General features: G+C 35.1%; 1 protein-coding gene across 1 annotated transcript; it reads left to right on the top strand.

Moving 5' to 3' along the window:
- The first annotated feature begins 630 nt into the window (after window positions 1-630).
- Window positions 631-7,798, top strand: LOC125846663 (succinate dehydrogenase [ubiquinone] flavoprotein subunit 1, mitochondrial). The gene is made up of 16 exons (XM_049526226.1): window positions 631-990; window positions 1,425-1,592; window positions 2,130-2,217; window positions 2,588-2,734; window positions 2,926-3,066; window positions 3,346-3,431; window positions 3,521-3,613; window positions 3,709-3,772; window positions 3,976-4,119; window positions 4,894-5,081; window positions 5,196-5,370; window positions 5,444-5,614; window positions 5,777-5,846; window positions 5,946-6,066; window positions 6,155-6,192; window positions 7,229-7,798. The coding sequence occupies exons 1-16, from the start codon at window positions 898-900 to the stop codon at window positions 7,329-7,331; spliced, it is 1,890 nt and encodes a 629-aa protein (XP_049382183.1). The 5' UTR covers window positions 631-897; the 3' UTR covers window positions 7,332-7,798.
- Window positions 7,799-11,071: the final 3,273 nt, after the last annotated feature.

The raw sequence follows: 11,071 nt of genomic DNA, 5'->3' as shown, positions 1-11,071 counted from the left end.
ATTATTAAAATAATAATAAAATAATAATAATAAACATAATAATAATAAACCTAATAATAGTAATAGTAATAATAATAATAATAGTAAAAGTAATAGTAATAATAATAATAATAAACATAATAATAAAAATAAAAATAATAATAATAATAATAATTCAATATGGGCAATTTGTAAATTGTATAAAAGAATTAAGGGCAAAAAGGTAATATACTTGGTCAACATTAAAGGGCTTTTAAGTTAAAAAAAAAAAAAAAAAGCTCCCCTCACCTAGGTTTTAGCTTTTGGCTTAAAATACATTTTTGACTTAAAATAAGTCACTTTGATAATTGCCAAACATTTTATTAAGTCAAAAACTGGCTTTTAAGCCAATTTGACCAGCTTAAAAGTCCATCCAAACAGGCTCTTATTACTCCAATGAACTTAATTATTTATGTTTTATTCAGAATTTAAAAAGAATGATATTTTCGTATTTAAAAAGTCCATATTTTCTTGTGATAAACTTTTTTTTGGGGTTTCGTTTGGTTCAGGAATAAATTGGAATATCTCAAATTAATGTTTTTAAAATAAAATTTATACGTTAAAAAATTAGTTTTGAGATTGTCATAGAAGAAAAACAATATATAAAGAAAGAAATTACCGGTTTGTCGCAACAGAACGTGATGGTGGCCGTTTAGTAATATTGGTTAACATTAGGGGTAGTTCCAGTAAAGTGGGAAATTGGGAATATAATCGTCAGTCGCCTTATACTTTGTCCCGGTACCTAAAAAAGAGCATCCCATTTTCCCATCCATTTGATTGCTGCTCTACATTGTATTCTGTACTTCTTCTTCATCCATAATTCCATTCAATCTCCGAACACAACCCGCACCGGCATATTGGTTTCCGATACCTTTGAGAATGTGGCGCTGTGTGTCGCGTGGTCTTCGCGCTTCCTCCAACAGATCTATCTCCGGCGGCGGCCATTTTCGCCGACTCTTCTCCTCACAAACTGTACGGTTCCTCTCTCTCTTTTTCTCAGTCTATTGATTCGATCAGTTAAATATAACCACCTGATACTATCGATTTGTTGAATCTTAATGATTTACGATTGATAACATTTTGTATTGAACCTTGTTCTAATCATTATTGGTGACCTAGCTGTTAGTGAATCTTAGGATTTTTGGTTGATTGAGTTTTAGTTTTGACGTCTCATTAGGTTAACGACCTAGATGTTATTGCATTTGATGTAAAAAGGACTTTGTGTGCGATTGTTCTAGATTCTCCGAGCTTATGATATCTCAATTTAGCCTTAAAGCTATTTTTTATAATCATTTTTTACTATTTTTCCTTTTATAAGCTGATGTTTCACTTTTCTATTTCATAATTATATATATAAGATTCTGATGATAATTTTTTAATTGTTGATATTGTGTGCTGCCTAGCAGAATGTGGGAGGCTCGTCCTACACGATAGTGGATCACACATACGATGCGGTGGTGGTCGGTGCAGGCGGTGCTGGGCTTCGTGCAGCAATAGGGTTGTCTGAGCATGGATTCAATACTGCTTGCATAACCAAGCTCTTTCCTACTCGATCTCACACTGTTGCAGCTCAGGTACCTGGATTCTAATTCTGCCAATTTTTATTTATATTTATTTTCTTGGACTAGGCATTATTGATGTATCATTGTATGGTAGGGAGGAGAAGACTCCGAATTTTAGAAGGAAATATGTTGCACAAAGAACATCCAATAATCTACTCTTATTGGGACTCTTTGCTCCTTGTTGTCGGGTTGCATGTTTATTTGGTGGGATGGGCCAACTAGACAATACTCATTTTTTATGCTGCATTTCTTGGAGATGATTAGAAACTTGAACAAGGTTCACTGGATTTACTTTTAAAAAGTTAAACTCATGACAGTGGCAGTTGAGATAGATTTGTGTTTTAGTTCGTACAGAATGCTATCTGCTAGTAAGTGAGAGATTACTTAAAGTTTATTATTCTTGCATGTGTCAATCTTGCTAACTTAGAGAAATTGGGGAGAAAGCTGGTTTGCTATGTAGTTTGATGGGTCTGAATTTGAAGCTTGATTGACTAGAATAGGATTGTACATGTAATTGCTTAAGTTCTGGTTTGTGATTTTCCTTTGTAGGGTGGTATAAATGCTGCATTAGGCAACATGACAGAAGACGATTGGAGGTGGCACATGTATGATACAGTCAAAGGAAGTGATTGGTTAGGTAAGGTTTGTCTTGAAGTCAGATTTTCTCTATGTCTGTTGGCATTAACTGAATGCTTCTTTTGTATGAATAAACCACGTGAAGCTCAAAAGTATAGATTAGAAATATGCAGCTTGACAGTTACAGTTTGTACCTCTTACTTAGACCTGTTCTACTTCAATATAGAACCAATTGCTTTCAATGGGCCAAAGTTACACGGTTTTAACCACTTTGATGTATAAACTCTATGACCAGAATGTTGGTTTTACATTTTTGGCAAAACCAATAATTTTGTGTTGGAGAAAGGTATGAACTGGCCAATTTATTGACCTTTGATATTATGGCTTGGGTTTTTCTCTGTCTCAATGGAAGTGTGTTGATGATTTACCAGGTGATCAGGATGCCATCCAATACATGTGTAGAGAAGCACCAAAAGCAGTTATAGAGCTTGAGAATTATGGTTTGCCTTTCTCTCGAACAGAAGATGGTAAAATATATCAACGTGCATTTGGTGGTCAAAGCCTGGACTTTGGAAAAGGTAAGAAGTTGAGAACTTGATCTAGTTGTATTATCACCTGGGTACGGAGTCGCATTTGTTAGGGAGCGCTTTACCCCTGATGTGGGACTTTCTGCCCGAATCCAAATTTAGTCACACTCCAATGTGGGTACCGGACACCAGGAAACCAAAGAAAAAAAATCTCAATCTGACTCTTGTTTTTTCTTGGACAGGAGGACAGGCCTATCGTTGTGCATGCGCTGCGGATCGGACTGGTCATGCTCTATTGCATACTCTTTATGGCCAGGCCATGAAGCATAATACACAGTTTTTTGTGGAATATTTCGCTTTGGATTTACTAATGAACAGTGATGGTATTGTCTTCTACTTAGAAACTCAGTTTTATGTCATAGTTTGATATTACTTGACTTGCACTGGATACTTTGAAACTTTGTGGTAGTAATCTAGCACGTGTCATACTAAAAATGATCCTGTATTTCTTTTGACTTTTTAACATTTTTCTGATATGAAAATTGATCAGTATACATGTGGTTGAAGTTATATGGAGATTCATAGGACCTCTTGCTCATTTTTAGCTGTTTCATTCTACTAATCAACTCTTCTCTGTGCTTTAAATAATGCATCAACATTAGGGAGCTGCCAAGGTGTAATAGCACTAAATATGGAGGATGGTACCTTGCATCGATTCCGTGCTGCCAATACAATTTTGGCCACCGGGGTACTTTCTGGTTAACATTGACCTCTACTTAGACTTCTTGAAGTAATAATGAATTTGTAAGCGTTCTCTTTTATAAATGTTTGGATTAGGGTTATGGCCGAGCTTACTTCTCGGCAACATCTGCTCATACTTGCACCGGAGATGGTAATGCTATGGTTGCGCGCGCTGGGCTTCCTCTTCAGGTCATTCTATAATGACATCTTCTGACCATGTCAATTCCCCCTCCCCCCTACTATGGTACTTTATTTTAAATAAACTCTGCTATGTCTCTTTGCAGGATCTTGAGTTTGTGCAATTTCATCCAACTGGTATATATGGAGCTGGTTGCCTCATTACTGAAGGTTTCTTTCTTCTTCAATGCTATTAGTGATGGCAATAATTATATTGCTTGTCCATTCTTCTGTCAATTGTTCTTCCATTTGTATTTCCTGATGTACAGTGTTTTTCTTTCCTTTTGGCGAGTGATTTCTTGAGTATAGTATTTAACTTTTCTGTTGACATTCTTGAATTTCTATTTGTAACAAGTGCCTCATTCCATGCTTAGGATCTCGCGGTGAAGGTGGTATCCTGAGGAATAGTGAGGGTGAGCGATTTATGGAAAGGTATGCCCCAACTGCCAAGGATCTTGCGTCAAGAGATGTTGTTTCCAGATCTATGACTATGGAAATTCGAGAAGGGCGTGGTGTAGGTATGATGTCATTAATCTAGCCGAATTAAGAAGTTTATTCTTTTAGCACTCTTGTAAGATCCCTTGTCTTAAGCTTAAGTCACTGTGGTCTGTGGTGGAGTAAGATTCTACAGGCTTAAAATGCACTGGATGGATATTGACCACGAAGTTTATGATCTGTCTGTTTAAAGTGGTTGTGTTACAATCATCATAGTGAGAGTCTGAAATGCGAGATCTTTATTTAATTGGAAGTATTCTATCCAATTCATCTCTAGCTTCTATCTGACTTAGACGTCACTGTTATTTTTATTTGTTTAGAGCATAATTATATAGGTATGAGTATACAAACGTGAGTGATCCTCCAATTTAGAAGCTTGTAAACTGTATCTCTAGACAATATGTTTGATGGTAAGCCACCTAAATCGTAAGGTAATCTTGCTATAGTGTCAACTGCATTTGAAATACAGCAACAATCTCAAATAAATAAATAAATAAATAGCAAACGTTTTAACTCTGCATTGAGATATACTAGTTCAGGAGAACTACTCATCGACCAATTTCAATTATCAGTGACAAGTGAAGCTTGTTTGTTGTGAAAACTTTAAGTATCATAACTTCATAAGTGTGTGAGTGTGTGTGTGTGTGACTGTGACTACAAATGACAGTACTTATTCTGAGCATAGTGGATGTTTGTGGCATGTGTTCAGGATGAACTCCTGCCCTGTTTTCTCTCCTTTTTCTTCCTCCTCTAAAGCAGTTTACAAACGTCTGATATCGTTTTCAAACTTTTGATAGGACCTTTGAAAGACCATATCTATCTTCACCTCAATCACTTACCTCCAGAGGTTCTTAAGGAGAGACTTCCGGGTATCTCAGAAACAGCTGCCATTTTCGCTGGTGTTGATGTGACTAAGGAGCCAATTCCTGTTTTACCTACCGTGCATTATAATATGGGAGGAATCCCAACTAATTACCATGGACAGGTATGAAAAATTAGTTAACGTCTCCCTCTCTGAAAATCTATTTTTCAACTTTTGTTATTCTTACCTGCTCCATTTTTGAGGTTAAACTCATTTTTTGTATGTTTTGTTTGGAAGGTGGTCACTAAAAAAGGGGATGATCCAGATGCTGTGATCCCTGGACTGATGGCTGCTGGTGAAGCAGCATGTGCATCTGTTCATGGTGCCAATCGTCTTGGTGCAAATTCTCTTCTAGATATCGTTGTTTTTGGACGGGCATGTGCTAATAGGGTTGCAGAGATCCAAAAACCAGGTTAGAGAATTTGTTTATATAACCTTTAGGCATGCATAACATGTTTAAGATTTCTGAACTTTCATTCCTGCAGGTGAGGAACAGAAGCCACTTGAAAAGGATGCTGGAGAGAGGACCATCGCATGGTTGGACAAGATTAGGAACTCAAATGGTTCATTGCCCACCTCAAATATAAGGCTGAACATGCAAAGAGTTATGCAAAACAATGCTGCTGTCTTCCGCACGCAAGAGACATTAGAGGAAGGTAGGAAGAAGGGGTTTTCATATTTTTAAAATTTATCTATATCATTTTATTTTATTTGCAATAAGTGTCTTGGGAAGGTTTCTTTTCTTTTAAATATTTGGAGACTTTATCAGCTGAGCTGACTATTTTCTCTGCACCCTTTTTTCTCTGTTGTGGTTACAGGTTGCCAGCTCATTGACAAAACATGGGAGAGTTTCCATGATGTTCAGTTGAAGGACAGAGGTTTAATATGGTATTATTGTGTGGAGGAGATTATGAATCGTTATTAAATATTAGGTCTTCCTTGTCTTCTTGTTGTGTTCCTGAATTTCCTTCTATTTCAAATTCATAGGAACACAGATCTTATAGAGACTATTGAGTTGGAAAACCTTTTAATTAATGCATGCATCACCATGCACTCAGCCGAGGCAAGAAAAGAAAGCAGAGGAGCTCATGCTCGTGAAGATTTTACGGTCAGTTTCAATTTCTTATGAATCAGATACTAGTGCTCTTTTTTTTCTTGTTTGTTCCTAATGGTTTGAACTTTTGATGGTTTTGCAGAAAAGAGATGATGAGAAGTGGATGAAACATACCATAGGGTAAGTATTTTCCTTATTTATTTCGATGGCTTACTCCTATTTATCTTTGCTTTAGTCTCTGCAATTGATGAAAGGTTTGCTTGATCATCCATTAAATCACCTTTCCATGAACCTATCTTGTTGGGAGGGAGGGCACGGGGAGGAGTATTGCAACCTTTTTTGAGAATCTGTATTACAACAACATATACCTAGTGTGATCTCACAAGTGGGGTTTGGAAAGGGTGGGGTGTACACAGACCTTACCCCGACCTTGTTGAGATAGAGAAGTAGTTTCTGATAGATCCTCGGCTCAAGAAAAGCATGATCTAATACTGATCTGACAAATACAAAAGTAAAAGCTATAGTGAAAATTTTATGGAAAAGAAAAGTAGTGGCAACAAAAACAATAAAGATAGCCCCAGTAAAAGAGACAACAACAACAATAGCTGAAAAATTGAGGAATAAGATAATAATAATAATAATTCTGATAAGCGGGAGCAAACAGGGTGCTTTAAGCTAGAAGCCTAGAACTATGCTCTCCCGTGGGAAAGAGAGAAATTGCTCGATTACCTACTAACCCTCTACCCTACCTTCATGTTTTCCCATCTTTGGTCATGTCCTCAATGAGCTGAAGATGTGTTATATTATCTCTAATCATTTCTCCCCAATTGTTTTTCGGTCTACCTCTACCTCTCCTTAGGCCCATCACTGGCAACCTCTCGCAAGTCTCACCTCTTCATTGGAACTTTTGTGTTCCTTCTCTTTACATGTCCAAACAATCTCTAATCCTTGCTTCCCGCATCTTTTCTCTCGTAGTGTATCCATACATTCATCATCACGTGAAATTGATGTAATCCTTCAAAAATTTATTATTATTTTTTTGTGAAAATCAGTATTATCCTTCAAAAATTGTTATCCATCGGAATGTGCTCCTGTGGTTGTGACTTAATTGTTCTCCAGTGCTCTTACCATGATTTATGCGCTCTACCGATAAAAAGAAATCATGGTAGATGTACCCTACCAAGTGTTCAGCTTAACAAAGTTCATATATCTGCAGATTTTGGGAAGACGAGAAAGTTCGGCTAGAATACAGACCAGTGCATATGAACACTCTTGATGACGAAGTCGAGTCGTTCCCACCAAAGGCTCGTGTCTACTGATATACTCATTTATAGGGGGATTTGAATGGCGTAGAAGTTGATAATAAGGAAGGCTGCAATAAATCGCCCAAATTGTGAAATTTTGGTAATAATTGTTGATTTATTTGTGTGATGATTTGTAAGCAGCCTGTGAAGTGTTCATAAATATTAGAAGCAGAACACCGTTTTCGATCTTGTAGAAGATGATGGAATCACTTGTTTATGCTCTTAGATATTCTACTTATCGCGATTTGACACGATTGAAGACATTCTCTCCTTATCCTGATTTTTTTCATTTTCTAGAAAAACTAAGTAAGCCACAGAACGTGTGATTTATGTTATCTCACGAGACACGAATGTCTGTTGCTGGCCTTTCTAATAAATGTTTATTCCGACTTGGTGAACCTTTTATTGATCTTCATACTGTGAAAGGTGTATAGAGGATGACAGCAGCCTCTACTTTTGATATTTAATTTGTGAATTCTGAACCTTATATAGGGGTTTTAGAGTGTGTAGCGTTAGAAAAGTAGCATATGCTTAGGAAAGCAGTTGACCTGCGCTTGAAACATTTTCATGTTAACGTTAGATATTTATGAGTTGGCTTTTGTTCGATGCACAAGGAAATAAAAGATTTTTAAATTTGTGTTAACTGATGTTGATGTTTCACAAAACTGTAGTCTCACAAGAGATTTAGCTGTTGCATGCTATGGTACACTTTAATTCCAATTTGTATTGATCTGTGGTACACCAAGTAGGGCAATGCACTTCCTAGGAGTGAATATTTCAGCGTAAGCTGCTGAGTATTATTTTTTGTCCTAATTTTAAGAAACACAGTCACACTGATAGAAGTAATTCATTTTAAGTTTGACTACTGGTCTGATGCAATTAAATAACATGTGATTTTTATCCTCTTACAGAAAGAACATTGCTGTTTTCCCCTTAAAATGGGTTTTCACCATTCTGTCTTAAAACTACTTGTTACAGCACACTATAACTTCGCTAACATAAATTGTAATTTCTCAATTCTCTCTCTTGGTACAGCTTGAACTGCTGTGGTTGTCATCTCTAATTGGACGATGGTATTTCTATTGACCAAGACTCTTTAACAATATTGTTACATCAGTTAAGTCTTCAGATGAATCTGGTTAAATATAAAAGCAATTTTAATAAAAATTTGAGGAATTAAAATCTTTTACTCACTTACAAAATGAATAGAAGAAAATGACTTTTTAGATTTCTTACATGTGAAAATTAAGTTCTCTTGTAAAGAGAATATAAAACCCAAAAAATAATTATTATAAATGGACGTAACCAATTCTCCCTTTGGACATACAGCCTCGTTATTATAAGTGGACATAATCAATTCTCCCTTTGGCCATATAGCCTAGTTATCTAGACTGTAGAAAGAAATTCTTGAGTAAACTATTAAACTATAAAGAGTTGTATCATCTAATATTCAATCTAATTTTTCATGAAACTTGAATTTTTTATTTTTTTTTATAATCGAGAAATCCGTCTGTGACCCGCCCTTTGGATCAATCATAGCCTTCTAAACTCGGTGGATAATGGTCCCACCCCTCTACTCTTCTCCACTTAAATACCGGGCTTTGCTTTGCATGGTGTGGGGCTTGAACCTACGAAAAAAAATGAAACTTGAATTTTATGTAATTAAATTCAAAAATTATTTCAAACTCTCTTTTTTATATGTAAGCTTTATTCAAACGTTAAGCCTCTAAAATAAAGGAGGTAAAAAAAAATGTTTTGTTTTGTATCTTATTGGTGGCCTTTGGTAGAAGAACTATTATTCTGCATCTTAATTGGAGTAAGTTCGGATCTTAGTTTTTGGCAAGTATTACCTAACGTTTCTTTTCGAAAAATAAATAAATCATAACCTATCGTTACTGAACTCTCTTTTATCAAATCAATTTTTGTTTTCTCAATAGATAAAAAGGGCAGCAGAAGACAGGACTATAATAAAAAAAAATTAGTATATACTTTATATATCGAAAGTCTACGTCAATTGATTTCTTTAATTAGATCAATAGTTAGTCCATAGTTTCCTTTTTCAGTCAAAAAGAGCGGTGCAATTTCACTCAATTGGCAACGTTCATTTTCCAACCTCCCAAAATGTCCACCAAGAGACATTCAAAAAGCCACTAAATATGTCTTTGCTTTGTTCCTAAAATTCACAACAAAGTAGTACGTAGAAGCTTATCCACTAAATCAGTTCCTTCTTGGATTTGGATCAATAAACCAATCTATTACAACCTTTGACCAACAACCTCTTTTGTCATTATTCATAACACTGTTGTAATTAACTAAACTTTTCAAGATTTTATCTCCGTGAGTTTGTAATTTTGTACTACCATAGTACGCAAAGGAGGTAGGTTTGGTGGACAATACTCTATAAATTATACTCTAATAAGAAGGATTAAGAAATTTTCTAAGTTATGAATCTAAGTCGAAGTTAATGTCTCCACCAATATTCATCAATGCGGAAAAAGAAAGGGATATATATAGTCCAGCGTCATTAAGTGACCTAGTTTACAAAATAGTCAGGAAATGTATAGATTTTGTATATTTTGATCATATTGATAAATAAGTTTTGATCGAACATTTTAAAAAGAAATATAAAGAAGTAGTAATAGTGTGATGTTGCATTTTCTCCTTCTCTGTTTAAGACAACTTTAAGTTCCATCGAAGGGGCTTTTGTCACGTACAGTTTGAAGGTGGAACAAAATTTAAGGAAACAAGATAAGGTTATCAAACAAATAAGTTCAAATAAAAGAACATTATTTTGGGGAGTGAGAAGTGACTAGTAAGTGATTAATTCATTGGTAGAATATAATTTGCAACTTTATTTCTTTTTGTTGATAGAATTGCTACTTGTATATATGTGACAGGCAAGATAATCAATTCTGTCATTTCCTTTTTCTTAATCAATAATAAAGAGTTTAATCTTTGAGATAATGTTCTATAAGTGGGTCTTTTTGTCTCTTTAAAAAAGAAGTTAAAGTTAAGATAAGTGAAGTTAAGACCCATTTTCACCTTTTACCTTCTTCTTTTATAAAAAATATTTATTTAATATTTTTAATGAATATGGTGGCCGAACAGCTTTCTCGTATCTCGACTAATTCCACGGTCACCCCTCACTAGCAAGGTACAAGGTACCCTCTTACAGTATTGTATTCATTGTATTCGTACCAATTAAGAAAACAAATTCTACTATTGAACTTCTAATTTCTTAACGTTAACTGCTAATTAAGTCTTAGTTTAGACGCCTTTATAAAGTATAGATGACTAATTTTTTTTAAAAATTACTGTTCCTGTTGCTTTTAAATGTTAAAAAGATGTGCAATATTACTATTAGAAGAAAAATAATAATGACAAAGCATTGGGAAGAAATTGCCCACAACTTCAATTTTTGAATATGCGACTAGACAATAACAGAGTTGATAAGAAAAGGACACAAGTTATGAAACATTGAAAATAGCTACTGCTAATCTACGTTTGGGACTTTACTTATGATAGGTCTTGTATCCTTAATCGGAGATTTCAGGTTCTAGAATTGGAAAAATATTATGTTAGAAGCGCTGCCATGCAGAAAATGAACCCAGATTGAATCGGGAATCAATATTGATATCGAACACCAAATGTTTTAAAGGGTTGCGGGCATGATTGTATATACAGTTGAAGGTGACCTTACATGCATTATTAACTTGTCTTGCAAGATTTAAATTTTCTAATAAATATCTTGTACC

This window comes from Solanum stenotomum, chromosome 12, assembly GCF_019186545.1.
Source record: "Solanum stenotomum isolate F172 chromosome 12, ASM1918654v1, whole genome shotgun sequence".
NCBI classification, from domain to species: domain Eukaryota; kingdom Viridiplantae; phylum Streptophyta; class Magnoliopsida; order Solanales; family Solanaceae; genus Solanum; species Solanum stenotomum.
Note: the sequence above shows the minus strand (reverse complement) of the source record. Positions and strands in the feature narration are given on the sequence as shown.